The sequence below is a fragment of the Pseudopodoces humilis genome, chromosome 2 (genome assembly GCF_049639895.1).
Source record: "Pseudopodoces humilis isolate 2021_Gansu_Grassland_sample_001 chromosome 2, ASM4963989v1, whole genome shotgun sequence".
In the NCBI taxonomy this organism is placed as follows: Eukaryota; Metazoa; Chordata; class Aves; order Passeriformes; family Paridae; genus Pseudopodoces; species Pseudopodoces humilis.
In genome coordinates this window covers 12,976,684-12,995,398 of record NC_142201.1, presented here as the reverse complement: position 1 = coordinate 12,995,398, position 18,715 = coordinate 12,976,684, and the positions used below count along the sequence as shown (strand labels likewise).

At 39.8% G+C, this 18,715-nt stretch overlaps 2 protein-coding genes across 6 annotated transcripts in view; one reads left to right on the top strand and one right to left on the bottom strand.

The window, feature by feature from the left end:
• Positions 1–4,456, bottom strand: part of KLHL15 (kelch like family member 15) — a 28,650-nt gene extending 24,194 nt beyond the window's left edge. For 4 of the 5 annotated variants that reach the window (XM_088051534.1, XM_014249071.2, XM_088051537.1 and 1 more), the window contains exons 1-3: positions 3,770–4,014; positions 3,456–3,539; positions 1,328–1,422 (exon numbers count right to left, since the gene is read on the bottom strand). The gene's annotated coding sequence lies outside the window, so the exon portion shown is untranslated. Of the gene's footprint in view, positions 1–1,327; positions 1,423–3,455; positions 3,540–3,769; positions 4,015–4,340 lie in introns of those variants that run through there. The other variant, XM_088051536.1, reaches the window with a different exon arrangement.
• EIF2S3 (eukaryotic translation initiation factor 2 subunit gamma) lies at positions 4,187–18,074 on the top strand. The gene is made up of 12 exons (XM_005516698.3): positions 4,187–4,426; positions 6,661–6,724; positions 7,195–7,322; positions 7,409–7,530; positions 8,852–8,946; positions 10,160–10,318; positions 11,239–11,373; positions 12,283–12,377; positions 13,262–13,406; positions 13,836–14,005; positions 14,945–15,117; positions 17,327–18,074. The coding sequence occupies exons 1-12, from the start codon at positions 4,358–4,360 to the stop codon at positions 17,388–17,390; spliced, it is 1,419 nt and encodes a 472-aa protein (XP_005516755.1). The 5' UTR covers positions 4,187–4,357; the 3' UTR covers positions 17,391–18,074.
• Positions 18,075–18,715: the final 641 nt, after the last annotated feature.

The window sequence follows — 18,715 nt, the reverse complement described above, 5'->3', positions numbered from 1 at the left end:
CCGCCCCGCGCGGGCTCAGCCAGACCCCGGGGCCCCGGCACGCCTCGAGAAGCACGGCTGGAGAAAGTGACACCGAGAAGCATCATCTGCGTCCGGCCCGCAAGGAAGCGCATCCACACGCGTCCGCTTTCGGAGGGTCGATGTTGCGCTGCTCTCTTCCACCCCGTTGCCTCCAGACTGCGGCCAATTTCTCCGAGGCTGTGGCAGCTCTCAGTTTTCTCTGGCAGCTGCCCGGTGTAGCGCTGCATCCTGCCCCGGGCTACAGCAACCCCTGCTCGGTGCCAGCTGAGCTCCTTCCCGGACACCGGCCAGCCGCAGGTGCTGCGGGCTGATCCCAGCTCCCTGCTTTCTGCCTTGTCAGCCGGCGTGGGAACCGGGGCACCACAGCCCCAGGGGCCAGGGCCGGCAGCCCTTGAGCAGCGAACAAACTGCACACAGGGAGCACAGCCCTGAGCGGGGTGAGCAGGGCTCTGCCTTAGTACAAACATCACCCCCTTGCTTTCGCTATTTTGCTTTTGCCTGGCAAACTCTGATTTTATTGTGAGAGATGAACTAACCTACGCGGACCTTTGGTTTGCCACTACCACCCCCAAACCATTTGCTACCCTTCTATGTCACTCATTGCTTTAAATAGCAGGCCATCCTCTCCCTGTTTACTGCTGTTCCCATCCCCTTCACAGCCTATTTTCAATCTCTCACTACCACCCCCTCCCCATTCTTGATTTATAAAACAAGTTACCTTCTCTATAGCTGCCACCCCCAAGCTGAATGTCTTTCCCACCCTCCACAGCTCCACATAATGAACTAGCTATTCCATGTGGTGCTTCACAAAGAGTTCCCAATGCTATTCCCACTCTGTTCAACTGCCCACCTACTGCTCCCTCTACTACAATCAACCTCCCATTCACTCTTTCATCCCAATGGCCAGACCTCTGGCTTTGCAACTCCTTAGTATTCCATCTCATTCACCCATGCAGTAAATTTGCCCCATCTCCCCAGTAACTGTTTTATAACCTGTTATTTGTGCGCTTATGGTGAAAAAACTGGCCTTTACAGACTGACCCTGCCAAGACAGCATGTATTCCAGCCCCCTATGTCTCAAAGGAAAGACATTCCCTCCCTTTTGCATAAGGTACATCTCCTGCTGCAGCAAGAATGTACCCACCCATATCTAATAATTCAAGGAAGAAAAATGAGTAGAAATTAAGTTTCTAATATACAGAAATGATACAACCAAAACTTCATGCATCCTTCTGCACTCCTCAGACTATTGACTTCCATAGGTCAGCAAGTGTGGAAAAAGCTAAGCAAGACTTTTATGTTTTACCTGTCTGTCATTTTGCTGTCTGCAGTTTGTGTCAAGCTGAGGCACAAGACGATCTTCAGGTCTCCTACACACTGTCACAGAAGGGGACCTCAAACCTAGCCACAAAATAAAACCACAACAGCTTTGACATTTAAAACAGCTCAACATTTCAAAGCACAAAAACCTCCTCCCATCCCCTTCTCCCTCACCTTGAACAATTTGCTTCTACCAAAAAAATCAAAATATGTTAATAATGTCTCAGTTTTAGTCTCCTAAATAAAATTAAATAATTAAATTTAGGCCTCTGACAATGACCATTAGTATCAACATTACCCTACTGAATATTAATTTCAAATGTGATTTGGGTTGACCCCTCTGATTTAGGCATATGTACAAAGTCAGTGGCTAAGTAGTTACCACTAGCTTAAATGAGACTATTGCAATGAATAAAATTCTGGATATAGTTTTTGAGCTATATTAATACACTAGCTAAGATTTAGTTCTAATATTTTTAAACTTTATTTATTCATACATACATGTACAATACAGGTATATTGACATATGATATAATATCAACTCCTAGAAATTTTAGTTTCATTTTAGTTGGGATTGTTCAGCCTGGACAAGAGAAGACTCTGAGGAAACCTTATAGAAGTTTTCAGTACTTAAAGGGAGCCCAAATGAAGGCTAGAAAGTGGACTTTTCACAAGGGCATGTAGTAACCGAACAAGGGGGAAAGGCTTTAAACTGAAAGAGGGCAGGTTTAGATTAGGTTCTAGGAAGAAATTCTTTAGTGGGAGGGCAGTGAGGCCCTGGCACAGGCTGCTCAGGGAAGCTGTGGATGTCCCATCCCTGGAAGTGTTCAAGGCCAGGCTGGATGGGGCTTTGAGCAACCTGGTCTGGGGGAAGGTGTTTCTGCCCACAGCAGGAAGATTTGAACTCAATGATCTTTGAGATCTTTTGAAAATCTTTGAGATCTTCCAACCTAAACCACCCTACGATCCTACAATAATTAGACATTTGCAGACTATAGACTTTTTTGGGTTTTCTCTGTACTACAAACATTTCTAAATAAGTGAATCAAAATAGCAAGAGCACCTCCGGATATGTAAAACATACAATCTCATTGTTAAAACAGAAACAACAGTTTGTGTATTTTTTTTCATATTCCTGACAGGGAGTTTGGCAAGGATTAAGTCACTTTTAAAAGCTGTTTCAAATGTGGCAAAAACTATTTCTATGCTTCTATACTGCACTGCATTTATTGCATAATTTAAATAGCTAAGTAACTGCAAAGTCCAGTATTCTCTGTTCATTTTCATAAAAGAGGGATTATACATGTGTGAACATGGAGGCAACTATAACCAAGTATTGCATCATGTTCCCACTACACCTTGTATATCTCAGTTGTTTTTCCCGGAAGTGAGATATTTAACACAAAACTGAAAACACCATGTGGCCTGATAAAAGATTAGATATGAACATTTATTTTCCAGATCAATGTACAACGTGATTGGTTGCCAAACAAAATACATTTTGTCATTGGCAACACCATCATAGATACTGGTAGGTTTCTTAAATGTGTTTCTGTTATTTTCTTCAGATCAAGACCACTGGCAATGTATTTGCTCTAGGTAAAAAGTGAGCAGAACTCACTCCTAACTCTTGTATCAGGAAAGCATGGAAATAGTAGTATTTGGGAAAGTGGGAGGTTACACCCATTGTTAAACCAGGCATACCAGTTTCACACAGATTTCCATCATCATATTTCAATCACGTGGTTGTCTGCCCCAAACCTGCTTTTTTTGACCTGCAAAGCCAGGCAAAGTCTGAGAAAAAACGTGTTTTCTAACAGACAAAGCCGCTGTTGTTGGCACAATACACACATATTTGAGATAACTGGTTACCTGCATTGAAACCTGTTTCCCTGACCACGGAGGAAATCCTATCAGCAACATTCTCTATGCCTTTAAAAAGTTCCCATGAAACCAGTTTGATTTCCCCACAGGGAAGGATTGGGAGTTTGGCCTTTACTCTCGGCGAACCTCTGAACTGGCTCTCATCACTGGATTAGGGACTTTATTCAATTTTTAACGCAATTATGTCATACCCAACTCTGGAAATGGCAAGTGCTTGGTGGGATTTTTACCTGTTTCGTACAGAACACTCAGGTTGTTCGTATGTTGGGGCAGCTCTCACATCCACATGGTCTCCCTAACAAAAAGCGCCCAGTCTACAAGAGACAGTAGCAAGAAAAAAGATTGAAATTAGAAAAATATTCTCATGCCGATGGCCAGCAAAGGTTATAACACATGTACAGTGACACGTTCATCTTCAAGCAGACACCGCGGCCGATGTGCTCCTTTCAGTACATACAGGGACATCGTGCTTCAGTCCTCCCCGCAGCTGTCTTTCTGCATCGCACCCCCTCGGCACCCCAAATAAATCCGCACAGCAACAAACCCTGAGCACACGATCCTCCCGCCTTCGGTGTGTCTTTCACCGAGCCCGGTCCACTCCCGCAGCCACGGCGCTGTTTCACACCCGCGCCGCACGGCACCAGCGCGGCCTATGCTGGGCTCCCGGCGCTCTGTGGCGAGCTTTTCGGGCCGTCCGTCCTGGCGGGCTCCCGGCATCGGCCGAGCTGCGCGCTCCCGCCGGCGCGCCGAGCCCGCCCCGGGCTCTCCCCGCGCTCCCGCGCCCGTTACCCGCCGCCCGCGCTCCCGCCCCGTGCACGCGCACGCTCCCCCGCCCGCGCACGCTGCGCGGCCCCGCCGCAGGCCCCGGTTGCATCACCCGGCCTGTGGGCGACCGGGGGTCCTTTACAGGGCTGCCCGGAAAAGCGCCTGACTCGTGGCCGCCACGCCGCGGGGCCGACGGCAGCCCTCCGGCTCTGATCGCGGTTTTTCCTTGAGCTCGGTGTCCTCTCCCGGGCCGGCCGGTGCCGCGCTGTGTGTCGGAGGCTGCGGGCCGGCAGCGGCGGCGCCGAGGGGAGGAGAAGCCGGCGGTCAGGCGGCAGCGCGGGACTACTCACTTCCTACTCGGGCCAAGATGGCGGGGGACGAGGCGGGAGTGACTCTGGGGCAGCCGCACCTCAGCCGGCAGGATCTCGGCACCTTGGTGAGCGCTGCCCGTGGAGCGCCCAGGAGCGAGATGGAGCTCCCGGGACTCGGCGGGGGCTTCCTGGGAGCGGAGGGTGCGGGCGGGCTGTTTCGGGCGAGTGGGTGGGGGGTGCAGCCCGAGGGGGCTCCGAGCCTTCTGCTGGGCCTCACCGCCGCCGATGCGTTCCGAGGGGGCGCAGGAGGCGGTGACGCCTCGGGGAGCCGAGCTCAGCACGCTGGGAGGCAGGGGGGCGCGGGGCAGAGCGGCGGCGCAGGGAGCAGGTCCAGCCGGTCGTGGTGGGTGTGGGGCGCCCGGGCTTCTCCTCCCGATGAGTGCGAGGCTCAGTGGGTCCGTGTCCCGCCGGTGCGGCTGAAGGTTTTATGGCTCACTGGTGGGTGCAGTTTTCCTCGTGTAAGGTTTGCCTTGTTCTGTGGTATTAAAGAGTCATCCGAAGTAGAACCATAAATTTGAACTGTGTTTCTCCAGCAAGCTCGAGGGGTTGTCTACCAGCCCTGTCTTGGTTGGTTTGCCAAGAAAATTTTCTTGTCTGTTAATATATACCAGTTCTGCCTATACCAGAATACCAGTTCTACTTACTGTTGCAACCAGTTGCAGTGGTGTCCTGCTATGGCAGCCTTGCCTATTAAATATCTCGTCTGGGCTCCCTCACTTACTACGTTTATATGCTAGTCTAAGTGTATATGTAATGTGTATTTCAAATTGAAGTGTATTATAACGTACATAGTCAAAAATCCTGTTGCTGTGTCCCCGATGTTTAAACTGGGAACAGCTTATTTGTCTTTGCAGTGATAATGTTTGATGTTCCTCGGGCTTGAGCACAGGAATTCCCTTGTGTTACAGCGAGCGTGTCGGTTATTTCATATAGTTTCTTTGCTTCCTGTCATTGTTGACCATGGCATGCCCTAGTCAGAAAAGGCACATATAGAGGCTAGCTGAAAGGTCAGCACGTATTACCTTTAAGGCCTTTTCTGCCGGCCCTTGAGTGCTTACAGCTGAGTGGAGTTTCTTGCTGAACAATAGCCTTATAGCAGTCTTGAGAAAAAAACTCCATGCGTGCATGATTGTGTGCACCAGGAAGAATTCTGGTGGCAGGAATTGCATCACGCTGAAATTCTGGTCGCCTGGCCACATGGTGCCATCTGCAGGTCGCATTCCCATTGCTGGGAAGTCATTTTAAGCTCGATATATGAGAAATATAAATGTAATTGTGTGTCTTAAGTGTTCAAAACTTGCTTTGTATTGAAGGTGAACGTTTTATTCATGTCGTGCTTGAGAACAGAATGAGTGAGCTTACGTTTTTACACAGATGTTTGATCATTTTGCACAGAACCTTCATGTAACAGCGTAAACAATATGTGATTTTATGTTTGTATTATTTGTATCTTAAATTTTGTCCTGCACTGAGGACTCCTCTGGCATCATGAATCTTTGCTTGAACTGAGTGGCTAATCCATGTGAATTTGTTGCACAATAGATATTAGCTTTATAGAGGAACATTTCAGTGGATTTCAACATTTGTCCATTATTTGGACAAACAGCTTTAAAAAAAACCTAAACAACTCTTTCAGAGTTATTTCCTTATCTCTGTAGAGTGTATTTGTGAGGTTTTTGTTTTGCCAGTAGCTACCAATAAGTTTTCACACAGACTATTTAGGACAGCAGAATTTTTGTCTGGTACCTGAAGCAGCAATAACAGTATCTGAGGAAAAAAGTAGCTATTAAAAAGAATTAAAAGCCATGATGCTAATGAAACCTCTGGACTCAGTGACTCAAAAGTATTAGTTCTAATTACATATTGGCTGTAGTGGAACCTTATACCTATTAAACAACTGTTTATTGACAAAGCTTTGTTTTTAAAATGTTAGTGCTGTTCATCATACAGACTGTTGAAAATGAATTTCCCTGTTATGTGTAATTTAGGTTCAGGGGTAGGTAAAGGCTTGGGGTATTTTCTTATAAGCTTCTTTTGAAGGTTCTTTTTACTCCCATCATTAACACTTAGCAGCCAAGACTGATTTACAGTCAGGGTTTTGAATTGTAGTCTGTACTGATTCACAACCAGGACTTGGTTCACTTTTGGTCATATTTCACACACTTAAAAGACTGGAATGCACATAATCTACCTGGATTTTGCTGAATAGAACTATCAGATAATTTTCAAGTTTCTAAATTTTTAACTTTCTAAACATCTGTATGCAAGATTAATAAATTCTAAAATCTCCCTTATACAGGATGTTACCAAGTTGACGCCTCTTTCACCAGAAGTCATCAGCAGACAAGCAACAATTAATATAGGTAAAAAAAAAAAACCTTATAAAAAAGAGGGGTGTGTTAAGGTGACTCTGGTGCTCATGCAGTAGCAGATGGTGCCTATGTGGTAATGCTTTCAAGAAATTTGTACAGAAACGATTACACAGTAATTTTAGGGAATTGTCAAGCACTTTTGACTTGAAAAGCACCAATTTTACTTCAGGAACACCATTGAATAGTGTGGGGAAGTGCTAAAGTTGCTAAAGCAAACTTTGTTATACCTTGAAATAAAGCATTGAAATTAGTTTAATTTAAATGCAAAGATCTTTTCATTGGGAGTGCAATTTCAGGTCTTGTTCGTTTAAACAAAAATGATTACTAATTCCATATGTACCTTTGATGGGGATTCTGGATTTACTGGCTGTGAATTTGGGGTAATTGTGTATTGATTGTAGTGGAACATTGCACAAAATTAAACTGTGGGTTATTGACAAACATTTCCTTTTAAAACATAGGTACAATTGGTCATGTAGCCCATGGAAAGTCAACAGTAGTCAAAGCTATATCTGGAGTTCATACTGTCAGATTTAAAAATGAACTGGAAAGAAATATTACAATCAAGCTGGGTTATGCTAATGCAAAGGTGAGTCATCGCTGTAAATGCAGCAGCTACGTTGCTAATATATTTTAGGGGGGGGTTGTAATTTTTTCAATTTTAAAAAATCACAGATTTACAAGCTGGACGACCCAAGCTGCTCTCGACCAGAGTGTTACCGATCCTGTGGAAGTAGCACCCCAGATGAGTTCCCAACAGATATTCCTGGCACCAAAGGGAACTTTAAACTAGTCAGGTAACTACTTTAAATTACTGGATAAATTGTGTTTACTTCCCTTTGTATGAAAACAGGATTGAGCTGTGAGCTGAATGGGTTTGATCAGACTACACATTCTTAGGTGAGGCACTCCTGGGCTAAGGCATTGTCTAATCTGCCCTGAATTCATTGATGGTGATGAGCACTTCATGCTTACAGCTGTGACACAGCTGTGTCTGCTGTCCTCAGCTACTTGCAGGACTTTGAAGTGAAATATTTCTGCTATTAATATAAGTACATTTTAAACTAGCTAGATTGAGAGCTAATGTGGACCTCACAAACACATCTCTAAAATCCCTTTTGGAAGGGTGACCTTCGTTAAATAATTTCTTCCTAAGGGCAGAATTTTCAAAATTTTTTAAATGAATATACGAAAGCCTGATGTTTAATATGAGATCACTTCTCTGACTGGAGGCCAAGAGTTTATTTATTTGATTTCTGATAAAGTATAGCACGGTCTTTATGCAGTGGTTACATGGGTCTGCACATTGATTGGTCAAATGAGAGCAGTCATGAAGACTGTTGTACAAGATTCTTAATTCATGTTTGTGATAAAATTCATGTGGGACTGTAACTGTGTCTTTCCTTTTCTCAGATTCCAGCAGAGCACTTGTACTAAGATTAATTTCTGTTGGAGTGTGACAGGCAGGCAGCCATTGTGAAACAACTGGTTAAAAGCTTTGCATTCTCTATCCTACTAGTTATTTGCGTGTAGTAGATTTCTATCATCAGCAAAGCACAAAATTAGTCCCTTGCTTTTTGGTGGCCTGCTACTAAGAACAAGGATTCTTCACTAGATAGGTTCAGGAAAGAAGATAGTGAATCAAGTATCTTGGTCCGCACAATAAAGTCATAAGGTTGGAAATGTAACATCATGTCTGTAGACAAATCTTTGAAGTGCAGTTATAACCATGTAATTAAAGATGCATATTTTCCTAAAATTGAAAAATGGGAGATGTCTTTTAAAAGAGGTAAGAGAAATCCCATTTTGGGTTAGTGGTGGTGAGTTGGTTTGATTCCAGGCTTTTATCCTGGTGCATTTAACTCTAATCTAATTTATGAGTAAATTGGTGAAATATTAAAGAGGTACTTAATGTGGATATATGGTATTACATCTTAAAACTCAGAAAAAGTATTCAGTAGCTGTTCAGTAGTGTTCGTGTTCTTTTAGAACTTTCTTGAAAATACTATTTTAAGGATTATTTTAACTTCTGTGTCTGCCTAATCACTGACATAAATCAGTCAGAGGAGTTGTTGATAATGGGCTTTTGGATTTCTCTTTCACCTTCTCCTACAACAGGCATGTCTCTTTTGTGGATTGTCCTGGCCACGATATTTTGATGGCTACCATGTTGAACGGTGCAGCAGTAATGGATGCAGCTTTACTGTTGATAGGTAACAATTGCTACCCAAAAGCATAGCCCCATTCTGTAGTAGTATGAAGCAACTTTATATGGGCTTTAAAACCTCCTGGGATGTGGTGAGCAATTTAAACAAGTGAATGCTTTTGATATTTATTAAAGAGATTAAAGTGCTGCTACAATGGCAATGCACTCTAACAAGCTGGTTTGTTTTAAACACAGCTATCCATACTCACTAGTCTGGTAGCTGGCCCCATTGATAGAAGATAGGTAATATAAAACCTTGTAATAGTATAGTACTGCAACATTTTTATCACTTTATGGAAATGAATTAGCTGCATTTTGAGTTTCTCTGAAGGTTCAGTTTCCTTTAAATATGCATGTAGGCTTTGCCATACAGTAGAGTTCACAAAAAACAGTACAAACAGTAAACCCAGATAAATATATGCAAAAATTAAGTAGAGGAGATTTAATCTAATCCAGACAACTTTTGTTCTGATTTGCAAGCAACAGAAAGTGAGTAAAACTGATTTTTCTATGTCTGTAGAGCACTCTAGTGTTCTATAGTGATACATAGCAATTATCTTACCATGATAGGATATGTCAACAAAAGCTAAAAACAGCTTCAGATATTGTAATTTAAAGTCTGAGATAAACAATGAGCTATTATTTCTTCTGCCTGTTTATCTCTAGAAAGTGTGATAGACCAAACTTCAGGCAAGATTAACCACCATAATGGCACATCGGCCAATGCTGGCTTCTTAGCTGAAGTCTAAACCTACTGATGATTGCCCTATTCACTTACTTAATGGAATTATTACAGAGTTTGGGGATCTTGGTATTTTTATGACTTTACTGATAAGAAAATGTTAAGATATTTCTTGAAAGGTGATTTGTTGATTATGCTACAGTCAACACTGGGATATCTGAAGAGCTAAAGGATGGAGTAAACCAAGTTAGGTGTTGGTATCTTTGGATATTTTAGGTGCGTGTTCCTAGTGGGAGCAGGTAGAATGGGGGAGCCTCTCTGTCAGCCGCTTATCTGTCCTGCATTGTGTGGAGGCTACAGCCAGCAGCTGTAGGGGAGAATAGGTGCTTGTTGATGTGGTTGCTTCACGTGTAGATTACTGAGAGACAACTGTCTTTTCTTTTTTACATAGTGATAGTAGATGGAAGTAGATGTCCTGACTGTAGGAATTTTGTCTGTCTTTATAGTTTCTAAATTCCAGTCACTTCTCTTCTTTCAGCTGGTAACGAGTCATGTCCTCAACCTCAGACCTCAGAACATCTAGCTGCTATAGAAATCATGAAACTGAAGCACATTTTAATTCTACAGAATAAGATTGACTTGGTGAAAGAGAGCCAGGCTAAAGAGCAGTATGAACAGATTCTTGCATTTGTACAAGGTAAGTTTTCAAGAGCAGAAATCCAGTTAGTGGTAGAAATTCAGTGTTGAGACATTGACACAGTGGTTTTCTGTATATTCATAGGAAAGTTTCTCTTAGTGCTGGTGTACATGGTCTGTAAATATGAAAATTAGACCCTGGGAGTTGTGCTTCTTGCCTGTTTCAGCCTGCTTGCTTGCAATAGTGTTGTGGCGCTGGGTCAGAGCTCTAGATGTAAAGCTAACATCAATCGCTCTTACGTAGTAGCTTTCAGTAGATTTGTGATTTCTTCCTGGAATGCTTCTTTGGTAGAGCTTTTGCTGTGATTTTACTGCAGTGCAGGAGAGAAGGAAGCTGTACTTGTTAGGGACACCTAACAAGTGGGTTTAAATATATTAATTTTTTTAATATATTAATTTTTGTTATCTAATGACAAAAGATTGCTCTTTCATCTGTCTGTGTAAATCTAGTTTGAGCAGTGTTACCATACTCTGTAAAGGTCTGCTCACCTTCATAGTGTTTTATCTTTCCCTAGAGCTTTCAAATTTTCTCTGTTTATCTGCAGTAGGTGGGGTATGTGACAAGCTGCAGAGCTAGATTGTCACCATCAGACATTGCCAGTGGGTTTTTCTTTTTCATAATTGTTGCCTTGCAGAAGCTGTTTATAACTCTGTCAGAGTGGCTCAATCTGTAAATTTGGAGTTTGAAAACTGGAGTTATCACAAGGAACATAGACATATTAAAACTAAGATTATCTTGCACATTTTCAAAATGCCTCAAAAAATAGGTGTGGCTGATGTGGGCTAAAATGTTGATGGGGAGGATAGATCCTCTGATGTTGCTTTGGGAAATATGCATGCCACAGAATTCTTTAGTATTTTTAACAAGGACAGAACACTTGGACATATTAAGGCTTAATGTTAAACTTGCTTTTGTTTTAGGTACAGTTGCAGAAGGAGCTCCAATAATTCCAATCTCAGCACAGCTGAAGTACAACATTGAGGTGGTTTGCGAGTACATAGTGAAGAAAATCCCAGTCCCTTTGCGAGACTTCACTTCTGAACCAAGGCTCATTGGTATGTAAATGTTCAGGCCTGGGTATCTGTGGCCAAACATTTTCTGCATGTGTTTATACTTAGAATAGCTGAGTGCCCTAAACAGAGGTGGGTTTAAAAGGACTATTTAGGACCCTCTTATTTTAAAACTTGCATGTCTTCTGAGGTCTGTATTGTTTGTTTATTGTTGTATACAATAAACAATTGTAATTGCTGTTGGTTTTGTGTATATTCTGGGCATATGACAGCACTAAAATGCAATAGAAATGAGAAATTTGTCTGTATCTTAAAAACATCTCTTTAGTTGCTATGAATTTAGTTTTGATTTAACAAAATATTGGCAAACTGATGAATTTGACAATTAAATTATTTCCATGGAAATATTTTGGGTAGCTGGGTTAAATCTTTTGTGTTAGTCTCCTTTCTCCTGGTTATAATGGTCAAAGTTTCAGTTCTTGTCCAGCATACTATGAAATGCAGTTCCTACAAGGAATTCATTTGCTTGCCTTCTTTATCAAATAATCCAAGGGAGTCCTACATTGCATAAATGCATAAAAATTGACCGTGTTACATGAAGGTTACAGTGTCCAACTATGAGTACAGTAAAACAAAGGTGTGGTATTCACAATTAACATTGTGAATATTGAAGAGGTTTTGTAAAATGGTTAATCACTGCTTTTTTTTTCAGATCTTTAAGTTACTTTCCGCTATGCAGAAGAAGTCTTATGAAACATTTATATATATGCAGTTCAAATGGTTTTGAGAATAAAATTGTCTGCCTAAAATTTGGAATAAAATATTGTTCTGTTTTTGTAATATTTGTAAATATGTGTATCCTTTCATAAGAACAGAGAAGTCGTCTAAGTTGCTAAAGAAAGACGCTGTTTCAAAATCTGACAGTAAATTTAATCCTGGTTATGATCTTTTCAGTAATTAGATCTTTTGATGTCAACAAGCCTGGCTGTGAAGTTGATGACCTTAAGGGAGGTGTTGCCGGTGGGAGTATTCTAAAGGGTGTTTTAAAGGTAACCCTTTCTCTTCCTTGACTGAAATTTGTAATGACAATGAGTAGAGTTTTTCCATGCTTGCTACAAAATATATCTATACAATTGATTTTTTTTTAAACTTGAATACAGTTACATGGCACGTATCCTTTCTGTCTGTACCTCATTTTCACTTTACAGTTTTAAAATACCAGACCAAGAAGCACTGGTTTTAATTTTTTAAATATATTATTATAGTCTTAATTTTTGTTAATAATGATAACAGATTTAATTCCTCACAAAAATGGAAGGAGCTATTTTTTTCCTGTTCTACTACTTCCGTTTGATGAATTATTGTGGGGAAGAGGAGAGGAATAGAACTTCAAAAGCACCTTGGAAGTGTGTATAGGTTCTCACAGGTCCCACTTCCCCATTTAAGTGTTCTGTATATTTTGATTTTTTTGTTTTGCTTGCTTGCCAGCAATAGACAGAAACTTCAAACTATTGCCTTGCTAGAGAGCAAACTATGTCTTTGAACATTTATACAGCTTGTACTTTCTCTGGTTTGCAGTGTATTGATGTTGATCAGTTACACTGATTGAATTAATTCTTCTCAGTGTTGAAATATTCCTAAATTAAATACATTTAAAAATTAAACTGAAATTTAATTGTTGAAATTACTGCTGATAAAGATCCTTTGCTAAAGCGGTTTTACAAATTGTATTGAAAACCAGTTGTAACATTTGCTGTAAGTATTGTTCAACTTGCAGCAAATGGTGCAACAGAAATCCTACAAGTTCTACAGTAGCCCAGAACCAAGGACTTGTATAAAAGGTAGATTTTGGGTTATATAAGTCTTATCTGTGACTAGTCAGCTTTGTGTTCCTGTGAAATAACCAGTTGAACACTTCCATTTTTGTCATTAGGTGGGCCAGGAAATTGAGGTGCGGCCTGGTATTGTGTCCAAGGACAGTGAAGGCAAACTCATGTGCAAGCCAATCTTTTCCAAAATTGTTTCACTCTTTGCTGAGCACAATGATCTACAATATGCTGCTCCAGGAGGCCTTATAGGTAAGAATATTCTCTTAAGAAAAGATTAATTTCTTCATGCTTATTGAAAACATTCAATAACATTGGTTTCATTCAACAATGAATTTCAGTATAATTAACAAAAATACCATGAGCATTTTTAGATAGTTCATATATGTAGAGAGAGACAAGGTTTGGTGTGAAAAATGGATATTTAGGAATTAAATAATTTACCTAAATGTCCAAGGCAGATCAGCTTGCACTGTTAATTGTACCAGCTTTAACAGCACAATATTTCTTCATCTGTTCAGACAGAGCTCACAGTCTTGCTGACATTCTGAAAGTACTGTCCGGGAATAAGGAATTCCCAGTGCATTCTCTGGTTTTTTAGGTCATCATCAAATATATTAGCACATAAAAATGACATCTACCTTTCAGTTACTCTTTGTGACTTCCCTTGTTGTGTTGTAGGTGTTGGCACTAAGATTGATCCCACTTTGTGCCGGGCTGACCGCATGGTGGGCCAAGTTCTTGGTGCAGTTGGGGCACTGCCAGAAATATTTACAGAGCTAGAAATTTCCTACTTCTTGCTGAGACGACTCTTAGGTGTGCGCACTGAAGGAGACAAGAAAGCTGCAAAGGTCTGTGCCCCTTCTTTTGTTTTTCCTGATTTTGCTCCTGTGCTAATTTTCATTAATGAATATATTTTTTTGATCATATGTAGAAATTTTGTCTCATTGTTGATACAAGCTTGTCACAAAACTTACCTGCTTATTTAATGCTGTAGAATGGTTTTCAGAGGAGTAGAAATTCATATCAGTAGTTAAAAGCAGCATAAAGTATTTGTGTTACGGTGTGTATTTTTCTAACATGCTAGTACTTGTTTTCTTTTGCTATCATCCTATTAGTTTGTGCAATAATAAGTTTTACAGTGGTACTGATCTACTTCCTACTGACATGCTTTTTGTAGGTTTTTTTCACTGAAGAATTTTTAAAAATTTAAGTATTTTTTAAATACTCTGAAAAAAACCTGAACTTGAGGCACAGCATAAACTTGTGTAACACGGTCTGTTTTACACAGATTAAAAGATCATAATTTCCCCTGTTAGCATTTAAATCTAAACTGTTACATGTAACAGTGAGTTAAGTGCTTCAGTGTTCTCTTATCCTGTGATATTATTTTTGATTTTTTTTATGTAGGCATAAGGGAAATGAGAATACACCATCCTAGTAAATGGTCTGTATGACATCACATTTTGTAACAACATCTGTCACTGTTTATAATACATTATATGAAATCATCACTATAGTTTATAGAAAATGCAAATAAATCCCAAGAACATGCATCATACCAAGAATCTCAGAACTACATGTGTAGCATATTTATGTATTTGTCCTTTGGCATATAAAACTTTTATCTACTGACACTGCTGCCCATAGTTTGTGTGTGTATATTAATAGTATTTCTCAGCTGTATCTTTTTTTGTGGCAAAAAGGTAACAAAATACTTGGTACTTTCTGTGCTATTTGTTTTTTAGTACTAAAGCTTATGTTTCAGAGTTTTGTATGTCTGACTGCAGGTGCAAAAATTATCAAAGAATGAAGTTCTAATGGTAAACATAGGATCCTTGTCTACTGGAGGGAGAGTCAGTGCTGTAAAGGCTGATTTGGGAAAGATTGTGCTAACTAACCCTGTATGCACAGAAGTGGGAGAAAAAATTGCTCTGAGTCGAAGAGTTGAGAAACACTGGCGGTAAGTTGGTGCGAAGTTGGTAGAGTACCTGGTTGCTACATTGTTAACAAAAAAATACATGGATATGATTTTGTACTAAAATAGGTAAGTTTATGTCTGTTTTAAAAATTCTTCTGGATTCTCCTAATGCATTGGCATCATAGCTGTGGATGCGTCATTTCATTGCTGTCCCTTTTTTAAACAAACACTATGGTCAGGAGGGTACCTATTAGTTTACAGACAAGGAAACACCTGAGGTTCCAGTTTGTCTCCCAAACTGTCAAATTGTAAATTGAGCTCAGTAGGGAATCTTGGCAGAAGGGTTGGAAAATTATCATAATGTTAAGCCAAATAGGCATCTTTATGCACGCCTCAGTGTTTCTTTACCTGTGGAGCTGCATGTGATCTCTAGTGCAACCTGGAAGGAACAGCAGGGGAACAGAGGAGGGATGTTTGCATGTTTTATGTACTACAAGCACATAAGAAAGAAAAAAGTATCAACTGGATTGACCCATTCAAATTACAAATATAAAATGTCTGACTGCACAGAAGCATTTGGAGGCTGAAAATGATGAACAGAATTGGCTGATGATTCATTTTATCATGCCACTCTTTAGGTGATTACACATACTGTACCTGTCACATGTTTCGTAAGACTAGATTGATAAGAAGATAAGAGTATTTAGATTTGTTGGCTCTGCACAGCCCTCGTAGTATGAGAGAGCACAGCCATTTCTACAAGAAGTCTGTACCGTATGGAAAGGAACCAAGCTTTAAATATCCATGGATGCATGTTTCTTTTTCAGATGACAAGAAAATATAGACAGGAATTTAGTGCTTGCTGTCTGCAAGCAAGATGACAAATTAGGGAAGAGATTATTCTCTGAAAAAAAACCACAAGGCAAAAGATAACATGTTGTGAGCAGGAGGAAAAAAAAAGGCAGGACCCAAATTAAGTCAGGTAAAACAGAAGGAAGAGGAGAAACTATATTAGAAATTATGCTTTTTTTTTTTTTCTTTTATTAAGCTGTAGACTAATAGCCTGTGCAAATTGTAATGTGTCTAATGTGTCTTTTGTTGCTGCTGTAAATTCCTTCCCAGTTAAAAAACGTGACCAAATTTTGCCCAAAAGCCAACCACCTATCTCTGGATTATGAGGTGGGCAAATAGTGGCAGCCTGCTTTAAAGATAGCTATTGAAAAGATGGCTCCTATGCTGCATTAAAAAGATAAAAACAATGCAAGGAAACTGAAAGTTGAGGAAAGGGAAAGAAGACAAACTGGGAAAACTAGCGTAGTAAAATCTAATTGGAGTAAAGATAATGTACAGTTGGTACTTTGAAAAGGAACTTGCAGCCCGAGACAATGGAGTACTGAAAATACAGAGGAAAGTTCATAAAGCAAGACTAAAAAAAGGTATAAAATAGAAAGGAAATATACAGAGGCATAGAGAGAGGTTAAACAGCAAATGGCATACACCAGTGATTCCAAGGATCAGTGAATTCAAAGATGGTCAAGTTATGACCTATGGGTGTGGTACTAAAAAGTGGGAAGTGCTGCTGTGATAAACTTTGGTTCCTTTTCTGGTGTCCCAAGACAGGCTTTACTGCTTAGCAAGGGAAATCGAGATGCATGTGTGGTTTCTCATCAGAAATTGGAAAGGTTTTGAACACAGTCTTACTAATAATATGAAATACCTGCCGACTATGGAAATGGATGTATTCTGAATTTCGTTTTATAAGCATATTTTTCTGAGGCGTTAGTGGCCTATAATAAAGGCCTTCATTTTTCTGAATATAAATAGCAGCACTTACCTGAGCGCTGAGTTACCATCACAGGCTACCTGTTCAGTGAGAGTTACAGCTGTTTGTACTCTTACTGAATTTTCATTTCTTTTTGAAGGCAATGCAACATTTCAGACACAGATGAAAGAGATCAAGCTGTGAATAGATTTACCATCCAACAGTATAACATAAGTTAAAATATTTTCAGATTTTCAGCTTCTTTTCAGAAGTACACCTTTAGCTGGTTACAAATGTCCTTCACCCTTCTCTATTCAGTGTTTCCACTAAGCAGGTTTAGTTCTTGTAGAATGTTTTGGGTGGGAGACAAATGTAGAAAATTCAAAATGTGAGAACTGAAGGCATAAGAAGGACAGAAGGATGTTGACTTGTACAGGGTATTTCTCACTACTAGTAAAAGTAATACAAAACTTTTTTTTTTTTTTCCAGTTTAATTGGTTGGGGTCAGATCAGAAGAGGAGTGACAATCAAGCCAACTGTTGATGATGACTGAAGAACAAAAGAGTGCTTCATTTTTAAAGATGAAGTGCCTATTTCTATTTTGGAGGGGGTGTATTTTCACAGTGGAATTGGAAGCTGTGCAAACAGTATCGTTGAGTTGTATGGCTGTCCTCATACATTTTATTGAATTTTACCCTCTTACTAAAATACTAGTCACTATCACCATTAAAAGTGTAAAAGAATTGGCATAGAAGTGGATTTCATTATCCACGTTTTAGTAGAAATTAATTGTACATGTCTCATGGCATGTCTAATTTATGTTACTCTGTGTTTCAGACATATCTGTTGAATATCAGTCAAACCAGCCCCAGTGTAACACACAAACCATAAATCTGGTATTGAAATAAAATATTGCTTATTTTCATTAATTCATACCGGTTTTTTGAGTAACAAAAGACTGCAGTGATTGTTCAAGTACAAGAATTAAAAGCAAGCAACCAAACTCTTCTTGGAAGACTAGTACCTTTTTTGTACAATTTGTTTTGTTTAGACAACTGTTACCAACAAAAAACTTTATTCCTTTGTTTCTATGGTTCTGATTTTAGGATTCTAAAGTATTATACTTTGTAATTAGGATGGCAATATTGACTGACTTGAATTTGTCATTTCTGATATTACTACATGTTTTCTTAAATCCCCAAAGAAAAACCACAAGTAAACTGGATATGAACTGGCAGTACTGGTTTTGGCCTATTTTAGTATGGATTTATGAAAAGAATGTGATTAATTGGAACATAACTTTGTCATCATGGAACTCTGTGGGGGTGACCTGTGAGTTCTTTATACAGTAGGAGTAAACTACTTCAAAATTATCTTGAGCAAATATAAAATATTGGGAAGAGGCTGTTAGAAAGGAATTATTTGGGGTGGGGGCAGAGTAATGGTCGTGGAATTGTGAATAGGATGAGGAAAATAGGTGTTAAACCACTTTTGTTTAGCTACTCTGAATCACATGCCTCAGGATAAAATGTAATGTAATAAACTTACTGTAGGGTGCTAATACTTTAATCCATTTAGATTTCACTTCTTCATTTGTACTAATATACATAGTTATAGCTGTTTTATATACTATTTAGCAAGTTGTGCTACTTAACATATTTTGGTACAAAGTACTGTGTTTTCAAAGCTTGGTTTTGGTTTTATTCAGTATCTTTAAGGGCTTTCTAAAGGTAAATACAATTTCACTCATCAGATTGGACTTGGATGAAACAGCTTGCATTTTGTTCCTGATTTTGCCTTATATTGTGTTGCCTTATGTCTACATTCTTATACTCAGTTTTTCCATTTGTAAACTACTACCTCACATGGTGTTGAGAG